General features: G+C 43.9%; 1 protein-coding gene across 1 annotated transcript in view; it reads right to left on the bottom strand.

Moving 5' to 3' along the window:
• LOC310871204 (cadherin-18-like) overlaps window positions 1-19,064 on the bottom strand; it is a 143,281-nt gene that overhangs the window by 95,136 nt on the left and 29,081 nt on the right. Inside the window, exon 3 of the mRNA XM_083782695.1 lies at window positions 15,184-15,303. Within this exon, the coding sequence (XP_083638821.1) occupies window positions 15,184-15,303 (120 nt within the window). The remainder of the gene's footprint in view (window positions 1-15,183; window positions 15,304-19,064) is intronic.

Genomic DNA, 19,064 nt, shown 5'->3' with positions numbered 1-19,064 from the left:
CATGAATGGATACAGACTATCAATAGCATGAATACACTGCATGTAGAGTGTTATGTTATGTTATGTGAGTCAGTGAATTATGTACTGGCTATCAACAATGAATATGAGTGAATAATGAATATTAAGTCTCAGTACATCCTAGTATAGTTCATAAACAAAACCATTATCAATAAGCAACACTGCCACCTCACATGCTTCATTAAGTATTCAGCCAGCACAGAATCACGTGATATGACATCTTCATTAGCACATTAGACAGATATTGAATGTTGCCGCCACAGGCCGTAGGTGTCAATCTATAGCGCAGTGCCCACCCGCTCAACGAGCCAGATGCATCATATTAGATTCTTATCCCTGGACTCCCATGCTCTGCCCCTGTAGTTAATGTAGCATGGTAATTGCGTAGTTATTTCAGAAAAGTGTGAAATCACAACCCATTGTTTTGAATGAATTATTTTCATTACTCAATACCATTGTTAGATAGTTAGTGTGTCTGATGGAGTCGACACATATAAAGTTATGAAATGCATAGTATACATACTGTATATATACACACACACATAGTTCTGTTTTGAAACATGTTTTATCCTTTACTGTATTTTAATAAACACACACACACACACACGCACACACGCACGCACGCACGCACGCACGCACGCACGCACGCACGCACGCACGCACGAGCAGTCATACAGTAGCATGTTCTGACTTCTGAGGGGGTGGGCACGCATGTTGTGGATGATACTACGAGTTTATTTTTAAGTGCTCCCCCCAGACATCAGACCCTTCCATGAAACCATCAGCATCCTGATTGAAATAATAATAAACAGAACATCCAAGAGACACAGACAGATATCCCAAGATCAGCCTCAGCACTATATTTGTAGACTGCTTGGACTTATTTGCACCGCTATTAAGCAACTCCTCATTATCATACTGGGGCTGGGAAACGGAATACTGCGAACAGATGGTTGTAAAGAACTGCAATATGTTGTTTTCCACAACCGTTAAAATGCAGTTGTCTGGATGCAAAAGCGCAATGTTTACAATTCATACATTTTACCACCTGCCCACGAACCCACATTTCTCTGCCAGCCAGGTACCTAGTGCCATGCTAGCTTGCAGGCACAACAAGCTGCAGGCTGAGATGCAAGCAGTGAAGGACAACGCTCCGGATGAATGATGGTATCTCAATCTGAGCACAGCTTTGAGCTTAATACTCTTTTGTAGTGAGAGCGAGCAAAGTTATTTAGATGGAAGGGCAAGAGTACAACAGAAAATACAACACAGGTGTGACACACATTAGCCCCATGGTGTCACTGTTTTGGGCATGTCATTGCTGGTAAATCCATTCTACAATTTTCTATAAAGGCAAAAATCAAGTGAAGTGAGGGGCGCCTACTGTGGCTGCCACTGTACATCACGGGGATGTGTGTGTGTGTTGAAGGGGTATGGGTTCCAGCCTGAATCGCTGCGGTCTGTGTTGGGTTGGAAGAAAAAACACCAGTTTGACGTCGTATCAAAGCGCTCGGCGCAGCTGCTGCTGTTGCTCTGCAACGTATTTATCATTAAACTACACTAACCCCACACAGCCGTCAGTTTTTTTGTACTACTCGGACAGTGGACTACTAAATCAAATGTGTTAACTTTTTAACATAGGATGTAGGTTTTAGTCTCGAGTCGTTTCTGCTCATACTGAAAAATAAGGACATAATCTTGGTCTTAATTTTTCCTGGATTAGGATTTAGACTACTGAATCCTAATCTATGGGTACAGTTTAGGCATATGGTAATAAGGGTAAAGGTTGAGAAATAAATGTAGCCAAGTAAAGTCAATGGATAGATGGTAACAATGGCTAAGACAATGGTCTCAGATTGCCACTTTAAATCACATGGGGCTGATGGGGACATCTTGGTGCCAAGGCAACATTTTAATGGATTAAATTAACCATGCTTCTCACTTATACTACTGAATGATGATATCATACAATCCCAGTTAAGGAAGCGTATACCATTATGTTTCTTTTGTCTGAACTGAAGTCAGCCCAAGCCCACAGAGCGGTTGAACCCTACTGGTCAAGGCTGGCACTACAGGCGGGCCTGTGCATTTAGCACACGACTAAACACGGTGCATCTTTGGTTTAACATTGAGTGCTCGTTAGAACCTCCGCATTTTGGACAGCAACTGTTGGTGTCCAAATCGGAAAAAAAGGGAAGTAGAGCGTTCTTTCGGGTGCTTCGAAAAACACCACTGAGCAACTTCCATTGAAATGAATAGCAGGGGCCGGGGCTGTCGCTCCCCGTCCGCCCTCTATACTTTATAACTCTATGAGTCAGCCATGTTTGCAACTATACCTGTATACATATACCGCATACTGTAGATGGAAACATAATTAATTGCATTCTGTAGGTCAGGCCATGACAAATCACGCACAATGTCGCAAGAAATGTCAGATTTGTTCCACTTTGGTGTTTGCGTGAGTGTCTGTAATCCATAATACAGACATAATTGTCTGCACGTACAGGCCTACACTAGTGCTGATCTTAATTATATGAATACTAAACAGAGGCTGTTGTGACTATCTGTCCACTTAAAAACCTTTGATCCTTATAGTTGATTGAATAATGATGGTATCGGGAACTGAAAACTGTGAGTCACTCTGCATAAGGGCATTGCAATTAAAATGTAATAGACACAACGGTGACAGATACTGTGATTTGTGATACTTGCTCATCTGTTCTGTGAAGTCATTAATATCCATACTAATTATGGATTAGCTATAATAATGATGAGTGACCGGACATGTGGGACTGAGGTACAGCAGGTCACCTCCTTCTGTGTGTGTGTGTGTGTGTGTGTGTGTGTGTGTGTGTGTGTGTGTGTGTGTGTGTGTGTGCGTGCATGCGTGTGTAGGGGGGGATTCCAGTGACCTTGTTGTCCAGCAATAGCATAACTTGTACAAGAATAGCTGACCAGGACACAGAGTAAAAGCCTGTTTCATCCATTTAATTGTGCGTGCGTGTACATGTGCACACACACACTTGGCTGTTTGCCTACCTGCCTGTGTTGCTTATGTGTGTTCTAGTTGTTGACCTTCCCTTCTCCAATATGAGTCTCAGTGGATTAGCCAGATGAGGACGTTAACCATTTCTGACTTTGCTCCAAACCCTTAATGGGTCTCCTACTTTAAGTGACACACTATTTCATCTGTACTTCAGTTTACGGAATTTTGAATTTCTATTGGGCATCCAACCTCCTGTTGAGTTCCCAATAACGGGTATTTATACAACACAAAATCTGGATCCAGATTGCTATCGTCACATTTGTTGAATGTTTGTATGAGAAAACGAAATATCAAGCTGCATCTTTTGTGATACATATATTTTGTGAGTGGCTTAGGTTCTTGATGTAGAACATCCACAACCACACCCGAATGAAGCTGTTCTGTTGTTAAATATTATTCCCCAAGTTGCAGGGTCGAATCGCTGCGGTGTATCCGTTTTGGTCGAGTGTATAATCACAATATACCAAGTTGGAGGGAGGGAAGCCCAGGTGATAAGGGCAATAAATCTCTGTCTCTGTGCTAGTGACTCCTAAGGGCTGTGGTGCCGCCTGTCAGTGGGGGGTGTTGAACAGTACTCCCGGTGGGCTCCTCACTGGCAGGTTGAGCCAGTATGGTATAACAACAGGACCCCAGTAAGACTAGAGGCTCTAATGGGGATCCTTTAATAAACACAAACAACAGGACAACACAGAAATGTGTGGGATAGGGTTAATTGGCATAAAACATGTTGGGGGTTTGAATAACACTAATTTAACACATTTCTTGCTAGCCATTTCGGGCAGAGCTAGCCTTGTGGTGCTAAGGGTGTTGCATTGAACGAAGGACCTTTTCTGAGGCCCACAGTAAATGTTCTCTTATAGCGAGAATCACACAGCATACCTCAAAGGAAAGCGTAACTTGTCCACTTTTAAATAGATTTTACCATCTTCCATTCTGGAGATATGTACCTTTATGTAACACCTGCTTTTGTAGTAATGTACTCTTCTTGAACATCAAGCCTAATTAGGAGCAGTTTTATGTCAGATGCTGTGTATCGTTCCAACTCGGCTAGCCGAGTTCGCTGAGGGACGGTGGTGTTGCTGTTTTTTCCTCCGAGGTGGAAAGACTGTTGTGACGCGGTTAGTGTTGCTGCCCGCCTGCCCACCTCCCATAACACAACAGCGCATTTGCATTGTTCCATCTGACTGGCGTTGATCATCAATGATAAAGAAATAACTGCTCGCCGAGGGACGATACAATCTGTGTATGAAGAAAAATAACACCCATGTGAAGTGAGTGGTGCAACTCCATGTGGGGGTTCCCGGGGTGGGGGGGGGAGGGTGAGTTCCAGACCCACAGGAACACACCCAGGGGGCCGGGCCGGTTCCAGCGTGCCGCCCCACATCCGAAACGGTTGAGAAATGACAGAGTTACCGTGTGGTGGTCCCTCTACTGTACTGTGCGTGTGTGTTTGTGTGTTAGGTTGCGTACAGGTGGTGAAAAACAACCATGCTGTTTTCGTGCTCATATCCAGCCAGGCAGGCGCCCACCCAGCCAGCCACACACACACACACACACACACACACACACACACACACACACACACACACACACACACACACACACACAGCTCCGTAAGGGAGTGGTTGCACCACTCAAAAAGGAGACAGAAATCTGACCGACAGACACTCACAGAGTCACAGTCACACTACACACAAGACCCCCCCCCCCCCCCCCCCCTCCGCTGAAACACACAGGAGGGAGCCCTCCCCTCCCTGAAACAAAGAGAGAAATCAGATGAGAGGTGCACCGAGACGATTGGCTTGTTATGCAGCGATTCTGTTGACCTGAGTTGCATGGGAGTCTCCAAGCCGCCATTACGTGACAATACGTCAAACCCCTCCTGTCCTGTTTTCAGGCTAGTTAATAAATTGCCCGGGTGTGTAGAAAGGCGATTGAAAGTAATCAATAAAAACATCCGGTAAACGGACATCTACGTGTCCCGCACCAGACCGTTGGGAATCAAACCACGTAGAAATCCCTTTCTCTGTTAAGCATGATAAGACACTAGGAGCAGCAGAGCTTGTCTGGAATCTATTTCACCTACAGAACAGTCCAGCAAAAACAGTTTCTGATTCAATTTTAGGTGAGAAATAGGCCATACAACTTGAAAATTCTGGGCCAGTGCCTCCGCAGCTTATAAATGTCATTATGCACGCCTAAAATGTGAACATTCTGAGCTCAAGTGCCTTTTAATGCTTGCGTGTCTCTGAGTGGTAATAAAGCAGCTGCATGTGAGATGGTGCCGGTCCTTTGGTAGTCAGGTCATTCTTCATTACAGGAGTAAAAGGCTATAAAAGTATGGTCAAAATATCCATGAATTTAAACTACTATGCTATCTTGCGGTTGCTCTTTTTGGGGGAATTTGATATCTCATGATGTCGATTGCAGGATGAACCGGCCCAATTTGGAGAGTGTGGGGACCTGACAAAGGCCATGCTGGTCAGTTCAAACCACTTTGGTCCAGATGTGTGGGGCCCTGCACCTGAGGTGCAGTTTGTACTTGTAAATTGCATCAAATTAACATTTTCATTAAGGCAGCAGGTCATTATGTAATCAGCACACAGGACTGCTCTCCAGCTGTGTGCTGACTCTATAAAGCACAGCTTCAAAAGTGGACGTACAGTACTGCCCTCCTCCACCAGCTCAAAAAGAAAAAGAAAAGATACATTAAGTGAAATAGTGTAGTCTAAACATTTTTGGAGGGACATAATGCGACTCCAACCTCGACATTATTATTTGGGCTACTATTGCATACTGTAAAAGAAACAGTAGTAGTTATAAAAGGCATGAAAACAGATGACTTATTATGTTTTGTTGCTGGAATTGTGTGAAAACAATATCCGTTTGCGGCAATTTTAGATTCTATACAATCTACTGTAGATGTCAGATAGTGTAGGCCAGAGTTGCAAGGAGCCATTGTTATTATAATCATATGTTGTGGTGGGAGCGGTTCATGGTCCTCTTTCATTTATTAGAGTAATTCCAGACTGTGCAGCCTAGAGATTACTGTAGGCCTACATTTATATTGTGTATTGATTATTTTGGTGCATTTCCAAGATCTATCAGAAAATCTGTGTCTCCTTGCTGCATTTACTTTCATCATCACCACACGCTTCAATATTTAATATGATCAGTCACTATGGACCCGTTGTTTTTTTTTAGAGGCAGAGAAATAACGCACAAAAAAGCAACGCTCACAAATAGCGTGAGCATCAGTAAATCCAGCAGAATGCTTAATCAACCCCACTTATCGGATGCAATCACATTTTTGGTGTGATTCTCCCTTAAATAAGTAATTTATGCAAACAGGAGAGAGGCACACTAATTGAGACAAAACATCCTAATTACCTCAGTTCATCCAGTGATAAAGTTGTTATAAAAGGGGCTGAAGAGTGGGAGGTGAACCATTAGAAAGTCCCTGAGTGATGGAGGATAATCAATGGCATGCAGGCAGGCATTATTTTGAGGCATTCATAATGAGGCTAAATAAACATGACAACTTATTTTTAACTAAAGTGCTTGTGCACAATGCTTGTGGGAAAGAGAAACCAAGCCGTGCATCAATTCTAAATAAACAAAGAAGTTGACCTGCAGTCAATGACTGGCTGCTATTTATACGTATATTAAATCACATGTGATATCATTGACCTAAATGATGTTATATCACAAAGGGATTCAAAAAGGTTATGTCTGCATCAGAAATGACTTTGGACAGGTGGAAAACTTTGGTCTGGTGACTGGTGAGTGAACAGAACTGAGTCAACTGACTATGGTCAACATTGCCATTGTGAAATCTTGCAAAGACAACCGACTTTACAGCATGGCTCAGTAATGAATATCTGATTGCTTTGGTGGGCCCAAATAAAGAAATCACACCCGTGAGTGGTGCAACTCCGTGTGGGGGTCCCCAGGGGGGGTTCCCGGAAGTTCCAGACCCACAGTGAGCTGCCCGCGTCCGAAACGGTAGAGAAATGACAGTTACCATGTGGGGGTCCCCGGGGGTCCCCGGAACATCCAGACCCCCAGGATCGCGCCCGGGGGGGCGGGCCAGTTCCGGTGTGCCGCCCCGTGTCCCAAACGGTTGAGAAATGACAGAGTTACCGTGTGGGGGTCCCTCTACTGTACTGTACTGTACTGTACTGTACTGTACTGTACTGTACTGTACTGTACTGTACTGTACTGTACTGTACTGTACTGTACTGTACTGTACTGTACTGTACTGGACTGGACTGGACTGGACTGGACTCATGCGTGAGAGGCTGAATAGCTTTTCATCTGATCTTGTATGGAGGTATATGCCATCAGTTGACTGTCCAAAAGCATGTTGCAGCATTACAGCAAAGTAGATGACAAAAAGGGTTGGAGCAAGGAGCAACAAGGAGCAACAATATGCCAATCACAGCGGCCAATCACAATTTGCGTCCTCACTTCTCTGTCTTCACTTTTTATACCCACTACTAAAATAATGAGTTATTACACCTAGATGTAAGTCAACAACTGTGCTAGACTCCAAAGGCACCGTCACTTCACATTGGTGTGATTTTCCCCCCCTTTTTTCAGGTTGTCTGACCTCAATTGCACCCAAAAAAAACTAGACTTTGAACATTCAGTGGATTTTCTGTGGTCTGAGGTTTTCTGAATAATTAGGCTCAAACAAGTTTGCCTGTGGACAGTGATGTAACGGTCCACAAACCCCTCTCCCTCTCCTCCCTGCCCAAACCGAATCCTTGGTACTGGTATATTCTTGCGAGGGAATCAACTTTCGAGGGAATCTGAATTCCTCGCATAGTCTCCTCACACCTAAGCCCTGCGTCAGAGTAAGGGAGAGGACAGACTGGGTTGGGTTCACTTTAACCCATTCTGACCTGAGATCAGATTAGAAAAATGTCTTCTACATCCTGACAGTTTTCTGAAAAAGCTATGTTTCTATGTCAGTCGTTCTTCGATTTTTCAAAAATAGCAGACCTACAAGCTCGTAGAGCGGCACTCGGTGAGCTTGTAGATCTGCTATTTTTCAATAGCTAAAGCATAGCATAATGCTAACACCAAAAGGGGTTCCCGCCCAAAATGGGTTGAATAATGGGAAGAACACTCCTCACTCAATCAGTGTCAGCTGGCAGCAATTACTTATTACTTATCACACAGCTGGATCGCCGGATCCCTGAGGGTTGTCAATTGTCATGTCAAGGAGGACAATGCATAATGTCACCAGAGGAAAAGAAAACACATTCTGATGGGAAACACACATTCTGACTGCATGCCCGCTGGTCTAGTCCAGGCAAATACCACATAGGCTTTAAGTGCGTTGCGGGTTCAAATCCTGATGACATTTTCTGAATGTAACTGCCCGTCTCTTCCCCATGTAAGAAAAGAAAGAAAATTTACATTTGGGACGCAAACAATTTCCGGGTCATGAGGAGGCGAGGATGTATCGCAGGGAGCGAGAGCGAGAGAGAGATCATGACAAGACTACATCCTAACTCACACATGCAACCTATATCCGGTAGTGTAGTCCAGGGATTCTCAAAGTTTTTCTGGGGACCCCCCAAAATTATTTCGGGACCCCCAGGTTGAGAACCCCTGGTGTAGTCAAACTGTAGCCTGTCATGGTCAGACTAATATTACTGCTACTGTAGATATTAGTCTGGTATCTCTGTGTGGAAACAATGCCTCTGGTGATAAACCGAGAGAGAGCGAGTGCATTTTCCAGCAACGGCATCAGCCGCAGAACACCCACGGCAGGCGGTAGTGTTTCTCGACGGCATCAGTCCGACACTCTACCCCAAACCCTAAACCTAACCCTAAACGCAAGCACGACACAACGCATGGCATCAGCCGCAGAACACCAGCGGCAGGCAACAGTGTTTCTTAGCGGCATCAGTCCGACACTCTACCCCAAACCCTTACCCTAACCGCAAGCACGACGCAACGCATGTCGGACGCATGTCGGACCGACAGATGCTGCTCCTTCTCCCGGCAGTGCTGCGGCTATTACCGGCAGTTTACCAGCAGTGCCAAACGGACCGACTGTACAGTGGAAAGGAGCGGTCATAATCCATCAACCTACTCCGGCAGTTGCCGGCCCTCCCCTCGTCAGCGTCACATCTCATTGCCGTTGCCGGAGAATGCACTCGCTGCTTCTGGATAAACCTGCCCCATATTTGCTTATCGGTTCCTGATTGGTCTTTCACTACTTCGGAGGGAATGAAATCAAATCACAACTGAGCGGTGCCAGACCAAATCTGCAATCTGCGAGGGCATTTTTTCTTTTTCTGGCAGATTCGTCTTGGTCAAACTGAGCTGCATGGTCAGGGCATATCATGAATGTTTGTCTTGTCTTTTCAGACCTTGTGACAGGCACCTCAATTGAATTTTGTATGGAAACACTGGTAGCCCTTTCTGTACTTTATTCCCTCTTTTTTTCAGTTTTGGTAAATTAAGCTTCCAGAAGATTAGATTGCTCATTTAATGGCCATTTCTTGCAGTGTATGCATTTATCATGGGAAGCTGGTGCTCACACATTTATCACATTCTGTCATGTCAGACGCTCTGTGCAGAAACTTAATCAATTCTAATTGATTGGGAACACAATAAGCAGTTTCCAGGCACAAAAGAATGATTAAAACATTGCACAGCGTGATTCACTCTGTAACGCCAGGGCTCCACTGGGCGCGTCTGCGTCGCGTCACCGTCACCGTCACAGAATGATCCCTTTTTAATCAATGAAGGGTGGCTCCACTGCCCGCGTAGGGCCGTGTTGCGTCGCGTCTCCGTCACCATTAAAATTGAACCGGTTCGTTTTTTGACGCACGCACGCGTGACGCGACGCGCCCAAACGCGCCCAGTGGAGCCCTGGCGTAAGTGTCTCAGGCTGTGAAAGTATGGGTACAAACTACAAAGGCACACTCTACACACACACCTGCATACATGTATATGTATTGTACAAAACCCTGTGCTGTATCTCATTTGCTGTCTGTAATATGGTTTGAAAGCACTCTCTCTGTAACACAAAAGATGCCGCTTGATATTTTCTCAACATTCAGAAAGCCTTTTTTACAAGTGTTGTCTGGGGGCATTTTTGGCTCAGAGAGAGCAACTAGGATAATGGAGTGGGAAAGAGTTGGGACATGCTCGAAAATATGACAAGTTCAAAACATAATAGTACAGTATATGGTTGGACTGTCCTGGAGGGAAAATTGCTCTGCAAATGGTGGGTTCGCTATTAGGCCAACCGGCATCCCATAGCCTGGACGGATGATTGCTCTTGCATTTGCGTTCCAGTGGAACGCACCCTTTCATTCCTCTTCAGCCTCTCTGAATGCTGTCTGAGTCTCCTGTCTGAAATGCATGTCACGTAGCTATTACACTCTCCCCAAGACCAAACAGCATGAACAGTGCAACGATGGCATAATGACTAAATTGGGAGAACATTAGAGAAAAGAAAAGCCAGATCCAAATGAAGGCCATGGTTAGTCCCTTTTCTGTTATTATATTATATTATATATAACGTTTTTTTGTAAAAAATGAAAATTCAAAAACGAAGAAGAAATGCCTGATAAGATTAAGCAAGGGTTACGTCTTCAGATTTGTTCACTCTAATAGACTGGACATACAATACTGTATACAGTAGCATGATCGTATAGTGTATGTGTGTAGTATAGTGTATGTAATGCTTGGCAATCACTATTCAAGCTGTGTGGGTGCTTGAAATAAAATCTAATATGACTTTATAGTGTATTAAAACTGAATAAAGGAATGGAATCAATGCCAGTGAGTCTTAATTACACTCCTTTGCATTTGGGACATGGACTAAACACGGATTAAATGATGTGAATACTTTGGAAAGGGGTAGGGCAGTGCATCAACATGGAATGACCTGAGATGCCGTAACCTTTTGGGGCGTGTCTGACTTGAGCATGTCTTAGATGAGGGCGCTAAGCTGCCGGTGGGAAAGCATAATGCCAATGTGAGGAAAACAGAGCTATAGAGGGCAGAATGAGTGACAATGTCATTACTTGGCAGACAGGAGCTTAGCTTCAGAGGGGCTGATGAAACCAGCATCCATCAATAAGAGGAACTATACCGATAGTTTCTTGAGTGCCACCAATGTGAGCTGCCATGCACAGCTTTCCATCCGAGAGCAATTCTTTGATTGTCTTAAGTATCCACAGGCTGTTAAATCCTGGCAAATATCTCACAACGGGTAAGGACTAGTGGTATAAACAAAGGAGATGTCAGCATTTCCAAATTTGAGGCCATGGTTCTCAGCAGGAAACCGATGGATTGTGCAGTCCAAGGAGGGAATGAGACATTACCCCAGGGTAAGGAGTTTAAGTATCTCAGGGTCTTGTTCACGAGTGAGGTGAGGCTGGAGAAGGAGATCAGCTGGAGAATCGGAGCAGCAGGGGCGGTATTGCAGTCGCTGTACCGCACTGTACTGCACGCATCCTTGGCTTTATTGGCTACCTTGGATGTTCTCCCATGTGGTCCATGTACTATACATCAAATGTGTGTGCACTATAGACCAATAAGACGCCTGAGGGCGAGAAGCGACCTCACGTGCACGCATCCGCCTCGTTGACGGCAGACTGCTCGGCGAGTGCTGGCGCTTCGGCATGGGGGGTCAGATCAACATGGAATGACGTCTGTACTGGCCATATAAGGAGCATGTCTTGAGTGTACAGGGTTTGATGAGGTCAGATCAACATATATAGTGTCCGAACAGGTCAGCTCTAAGGGTGGTAGCGGGGGTTCTCTTGAGTGTACATACAGGGTTTGAGGGAGGCCAGATAGGGCCGGGCCTTAATTTCGGGCCTGTTGAGAACTATAGTTTTAGCCGGCTGCCGGGCGTGGCTGCACTAATAACTTTGGGGCAGGACTGTCTAGATTTTGAATGGACAGGTGGGCCTGTTGAGAACTCTACTTTTCGCTGGCTGCCGGGTGCGGCTGCACTAATAACTTTGGGGCAGGACTGTCTAGAGTTTGAATGGACAGGTATCAGTCAAAAGGGAGACATCAAAGAGGAAGGATGGATGGGGAAGGATCAACATATGGATCAACATATGGAATAACAGGTTCTGAGTCATATATGCATATATGGAGATCTTCAATGTCACCATAATTATGGGGGTATTCCCATATATGGTCATGCCTGGGGTGACCAAACAACAGACGGAAAATGCACGATTACGTATAGTAAATGCGACCTGTGGTTGCAAAAACCTAAAATCTCACGTCCATGTGCAGATACTGTTTTACGACCTGGAGAGTGCAACGCACTTTTACAATGACTCAGCGAGCAGGTAATCACCAAAAATATCTTGTGGACTTGACAGTTACTACGATGAAAAGTACAAGTAGGCAGCTTCATTACACATTGAAGGAATGATACCCAAGCAGAGCTTGTAATACACAACTTGGACTAGTCAGTCACTTCCAAAAGGTCACCAACTTCCTGCATGCATTCTTTCCTCAAAGTCCTCAAAGCCTTTGTGACAACTGGAAGTGGCCGTGGCAGAACTCGGTATGTGTGCACAAAGAGTGGGGAGCATATTTGACATTAACTGGCTGTCCTCATCATGCACTCCAGTGACAGTGTTATGGGAGAGCTACCCAGCCTTGGTGACAATTTTGACAACGCACTGTCACAGAAAAAGAGCCAAACGTGGAGGAATCCTGTACAAAGATGACACAGAAGTAGCTTGTTGTAGTGGAGTTGGCTTGTAGTAAAAGATGCACTTGAAATTCTGAAGGCCTTTGTTTCCGCACGGGAATGATGCCACGGTGATCACAGTAAAAGCAGAAGTGGATATGTGGCTCAAGTACATGGTGAAAAATGATGGAATCAACACAAGGTGTCAAAGAGCAGGCTAGGGATTGGACCTTCAAGGGGTGACGACTGTGACATGGTCTGAGTACAACAAAACACAGCATAAAATGTGAGAACCTTAAAAAAAACGTATACCTGCCACAGTTTTCACACTCCATGCATGTCAACAACCCAGTGGTTGAATTCGTTCCTGCTTGGAAATATGCAGAGATGTGGATTAAAGAACGTTGCCATGCTGTCAAAGATGCACAGGTATAGGAAGCTGAAAACAACAGAGGCCATATGAAGTATAGACTAAAGTGCACAGTTCTGCTAATGCGCCACTACTCGGCCAAAAGGGGTTTAACACAAAAACTGCTCATGATGGAGCGTTCCGCAAATTAAAATTCAACTGTCAACTGCTCCTGGGGGAACGCTCCGTCAAAGCTTTATTGTCTCCACCAGGCCGAAGGCATGTGGGGAGAGTATGTTTTGCACTCCGTCCGTCCGCGTGTCCGTCCGTCCGTCCGTGTGTCCGTCCGTGTGTCCGTGAACAGCTAATCTCGGCCACCGTTAACCCGGTCGATGCCATATTTTGCACACACACTCCCTGGATGCCAACCATGAACCTCTGCCCCAAACTTTCCAGAACGGCCTGTTATAGCGCCACCAGGAGGCCGCTTTCTGCAAAACAAGTTTTTGCACAGTACACCTACAGATTTTGTCCAAACATCACGCAAATTGGTACACAGTCTCTCTAGAGCCATTCAACGAAACCGGTCTTTCAGATTTCTCAGACTCCATCCTGATTGGTTAAGATTGGCTTCCAAAGTTCACAGGAGTGCTCAGTTTCAAACAAAATGCTGCAAATCATGAACACATCGCGTGATTTCCGTGAAATTGTGCACCCACATTCCCACTAGGCCGAGGACGAAATGCCACATGAACAATTTCAACTCAGCCTCAAGGTGGCGCTATAACTGGCCAAAAAGTGTTTTTACCTCTAACTGCACGGATCTGTGGATAACCTGGTGGAGACCTGTGCCCGGAAGGGCACTTTTTCTAGTTATAGTTGATATCAAACAGGATCGCTGTATTCTTTTTTGTTTAGTACATCCGGGTCGGCAGTCAAGCGTTGGCTCTTGCGTCCACCAGGTGGCAGTGAGACGGTTGGTAGCTCCTGGAGCCTCAGTGCCCTTAGCTACAGTACATGGGACTTATGCCTTGCTTATATATTTTATATAACCACGGTTACTGCGTAACCTCCAAATATTTAGCCCATCACCTTATCGTTGCACAGCACATTGTTACAGCGCAGCTGTTTTTCATGACTAATACAATTCTAATTTCATCTTGTGTTACAGATTTTCCTTTCAGCCTTGCTGCTCAGGTTTATGCATTCTGGTGAAAGCTGCACGTGGGGAAGCTTTCCTGGACCTAAAGTATTGATTGTTCCCCACCTGCTGATGTTCTAATTTAACTAAATCAATACTTGAAAATGTAAATGCAACGCATGCATTCCAAAGCTGGTCAAAAGACTGCTTAGTCTACTCAGTGACAGTAGAAGCTGGTTATTGGCGACTGCAGTGCAGTCTGATGAGTTCTCCAGCCAGTTTATAGCTATATATGTCAGTTATCAATAACATTCAGCACTACAAAGATGATGATGAAGATTATGAGGATGATTATGATAATTATATATTGTTATTACAAACCGTGTACCATGAAACAGCCTCTTTTAATATTGTTAAACATTAACATTACTTATTCATATGCTTCCTCAGCAAGTTCCATCTTCACCTAGAGTGATGTTAGAACTGCCGCAATGCAAATTGATTCTGCAGTCAGAGATGAACTCGGTGCCCACCAGGGAGGGGGAAACTGCCAAACCTAAGGCACTAAGGTTAACTCCAGGAAGTTAATATTCAGTTCCCAAGCAATATGCAGGGACTTCATGAAACCCAAAGACATGTCGATTGCTTTTAAAGGACTCTAAAAGGAGTCTCTTGACAACAGAGAGATATATTGTAGTCAGTCAGTTGTGCACAGGCGTTGTGCAAAGGGATTAAAGTCATGTCAACTCATAAATAAAATACTGGATCAACAACTTACTTATAGATTCTTACATTCCAGTAGTGTGATAACACATTATAAACAAGTATATAGAACACCTTCGCTACAATGAAGATTTATACTTCAGTAGATCCCGATGATTATCCCAGGCTTGCTGTTGTGTACTGTATGTCACTTGAGCTGTAGGGTGGCTTACCAGTCTTTGGGTCTACAGAGAAGTATGGCTGTCCTTCCAGGATACTGTAGACTATCTTAGCACTGTTCCCATAGGTGGGGTCATCCGCATCTGACGCTGTCACCTGGAACACTGATGTTCCTGAAAAGATCAGATGAGACCAGACCAAATAAAGATTCAGTACTGGCATAAAAATCCTAATACAATAATAGGCAAAACCTCAAATCTAAAAGCATATATAGCCTAATCTGCATATAGCAGATTAACAATGTAGGATACTGTATTAGATTCAACATGGGAATATTGGATCGATTATGGATTTGATTTATAACCAGTCCATAACCTAAAAATCAAGATCATCAGAGTTAACTTGTGTGAGAGTTCTCCAGATGTGCTGTCTGTTGTGGTCTTGTAAAGAGCCATGCTCCATTAGAAGCTGTATCTTGTCTGTTGTGGTCTTGTAAAGAGCCAGAAGCTGTATCTTGTCTGTGCTGTCTGTTGTGGTCTTGTAAAGAGGCAGAAGCTGTATCTTGTCTGTTGTGGTCTTGTAAAGAGCCAGAAGCTGTATCTTGTCTGTTGTGGTCTTGTAAAGAGCCAGAAGCTGTATCTTGTCTGTGCTGTCTGTTGTGGTCTTGTAAAGAGGCAGAAGCTGTATCTTGTCTGTGCTGTCTGTTGTGGTCTTGTAAAGAGCCAGAAGCTGTATCTTGTCTGTGCTGTCTGTTGTGGTCTTGTAAAGAGCCAGAAGCTGTATCTTGTCTGTGCTGTCTGTTGTGGTCTTGTAAAGAGGCAGAAGCTGTATCTTGTCTGTGCTGTCTGTTGTGGTCTTGTAAAGAGCCATGCTCCATTAGAAGCTGTATCTTGTCTGTGCTGTCTGTTGTGGTCTTGTAAAGAGGCAGAAGCTGTATCTTGTCTGTGCTGTCTGTTGTGGTCTTGTAAAGAGCCAGAAGCTGTATCTTGTCTGTGCTGTCTGTTGTGGTCTTGTAAAGAGGCAGAAGCTGTATCTTGTCTGTGCTGTCTGTTGTGGTCTTGTAAAGAGCCATGCTCCATTAGCCTGTCCATGTCACAGCAGACAGGATCGGCCAAAGCCATTTTACAACTCATTCATCATGGCTGGCCTAGCTCTGTAGTGCACTATGGGAATTGTAAAAGCTGCATTTCTAAGAGGAATATAACACGGAGATATCTGAAACATAGTTTTTAAAGCATCCAGCTTTCAGTATTATATGCCAGGAAACTTTGTTCCCTGCTATCACAATGACAATGCACCTCTCCACCAGGTCAGGTAGGTTATTGTGGGACAGCAATGTTCGTACTTATAGAGGTGAATGGAATCTGCAGAAATTGAGGGATTAATGTTGTAGTGTAGACCATACAGTAGTTTTGTGTTTGCAATTGGATGCAGCGTTCAACATTAACCATTAAGACCTGAGGCCAATTATACAAATTACTTCTAAATTCTAGTATCTATAATCCTTGTATATTTTCTATTTTTGAACAGCCAAAGTATAAAATAATGGGTAAAGTGGTTAGAATCTAAAATAACACATGCTTTCCCGATTTGAATGGGTTGACATACTGTTGGGCAGAAACATATATATTTTTTCATTTTCATATTTCAACGTTGTGTTTTTTTCATAAATTATTGCCCTACTAGTACTTCATTGTACAAGAGTGTCGCACAAAAGTAGTGAAAAAAGTTGATTTACAACATCAAAAAGCGTTACATATTTGTTTTATTTAAATAATAATAAAAAGGAATGATTTTGGACTTTCTATACCCGAGACCATTTTTGTAAACTGAATGCGATAGAATAAACTTTATTATACCTTGTTCTGTCTGACTTAAAATAATTGCACTGCAACCCCAAAACAGCTCGATAACACTTAACAAAGAATTGAGACACATACCGGTACACCTCTTTGGGTTGTGGTTGGTACATTTTTCTTGTGGATTATTGCATCAGTGGACCATGAGTCATGACAAAGGTCTTAAATTAGGTATTGAGTGGTTAAAGGAGAGAGAAAGAGGATATTTAGATGTGAAGCTGCAATATTTGATTTTGAGAGTTAACAACAGTGTGTGTGTGTGTGTGTGTGTGTGTGTGTGTGTGTGTGTGTGTGTGTGTGTGTGTGTGTGTGTGTGTGTGTGTGCGTGCGTGCATGCGTGCGCGCGTGCATGCGTGCACCATCTGACTGTGTTTTCACTGGAGCTAATTTGTCTTATGCACACTGCCAGTAGGTCCAACTTGGTAAGTCCATACAATTGTTTTCACATGTTTTTGTATTTTTGTAAATACCGGTATGTATCTCTACCTGCCTGGGCAGGGGATTATGTTTTCACCCATCTATATGTCTGTCTGTGATTGAGCCTTGCACAGCCATTACATTGCTTGCATTACAGTACAATGTCTGAACATTTCTGCTCATTCCTGCAATGTTTTCAGTCAACATCATGTGCACCGTGCTAAATGTGCCCGATCATGTAGCCATATGGCCTCGTTTGCATCTGCAGTCCCTGCAGGTTGATTTACTGTTTAGGACACATAAAAGACCATACCTAACGCATACTGTATGCACAGACACATGAGCAAAACCTGGAAAACATTCAAAGGAGCATAATATAGAAGAACATCCAAAACACATACGGTAAGCTCTCCAAGCACAGACTGAGAGAGTGAAATTATTGAGCATTAACAAGATGCATTACGAGAACATGAAAGCAATCCAACATTCAGCATATGGAAGATCACACAGCAGGAAACACATGAAGCATGGCACAGGCATCTAGATGACGGCGCCATTAAGCATGACAACACATAATGAACACTTAACATCATAATATGCCATTACAACATTATTTGCCAGTGACATCATGTTCTTTGTTCTTGAGAGAAATCTGAACAGCATTGTCCCTTTGTTTCACGAGAGGGTATTCTCCTTTCTTTCTTCTACTTTTTAATTTAACCAGGGTGGATTCTCACTTTGAGATGGTGTGCAGTGCATTTCACTTTATTCATGTCAACGTTTGAAGTTAAGCCATGAATGAAATACAGTTATCATTTTTACTACAGTATGAGCAAAATTGCTCATTCCAATTAATTTCTTTAATTGCCTTTTTGAGATTGGTTAGAATTTTACACGGTTCTGGCTTTTTGTAGCCTGTGATCTTTCCGTCAATCATGGTCGAACAACCCTGTATTGTAAGGTTTCTTTCTTTCTTTCTATTGGTGAAAGCCAAATCAACAAGCATTTCTGAGGAACTCGTCATACTGGATTTTCTTTATCATTACAATATCCTTTAAAATTGTCATTGCTGGTATCACAGTCTTCTATTCGCCGACTGTGTTTGGGAGGGTGAATGGCGAAACGGCACAAACCAGACTCAGAGAGAGGGGAGGGGGGGGGAGAGAGACAGAGAGAGAGAGAGAGAGAGAGAGAGAGAGAGAGAGAGGGGGGGGGGGGGGGGGATGGAGTGGGGTGAAGGGGCAAAGACAGGGCAGAAAGATGAGAATGGGAGAGACGTGTGAGGACATTGAGGTTGATTGGGAAGAATGAGTGTTGTGTCATGCTTCGATCTCGCCGCACATGCAGCGGTATTTTGCCTCCTGTAGTTTCAAATATTGGAACTTCCTCATTGAGATAGAAAGAGAACTTCCGCATTCCATTCTTCCAATGGGAGTCTATGCTAGTGAAGCAACTCTCTCTATTAGTCTAGTACAAACGAAGCGTAGCTGCCGTTTCAGGGAAGCGGGTGTCGGCGGTGTGGGAACCAGCTTCCCTGATTGGGGTGACATGAGACTGTGTAGAATGTACTTAATTACACTTTTACAGTCATTACTTTACCTGATTACATCCATTTTCAATATTTTATACTTCTATTCCACCCAGGCAAATACTTTTTA

The sequence above is a fragment of the Protomyctophum parallelum genome (assembly GCF_964188405.1).
Source record: "Protomyctophum parallelum genome assembly, chromosome: 14".
NCBI lineage: Eukaryota > Metazoa > Chordata > Actinopteri > Myctophiformes > Myctophidae > Protomyctophum > Protomyctophum parallelum.
This window is presented reverse-complemented; position numbering and strand designations above follow the sequence as displayed.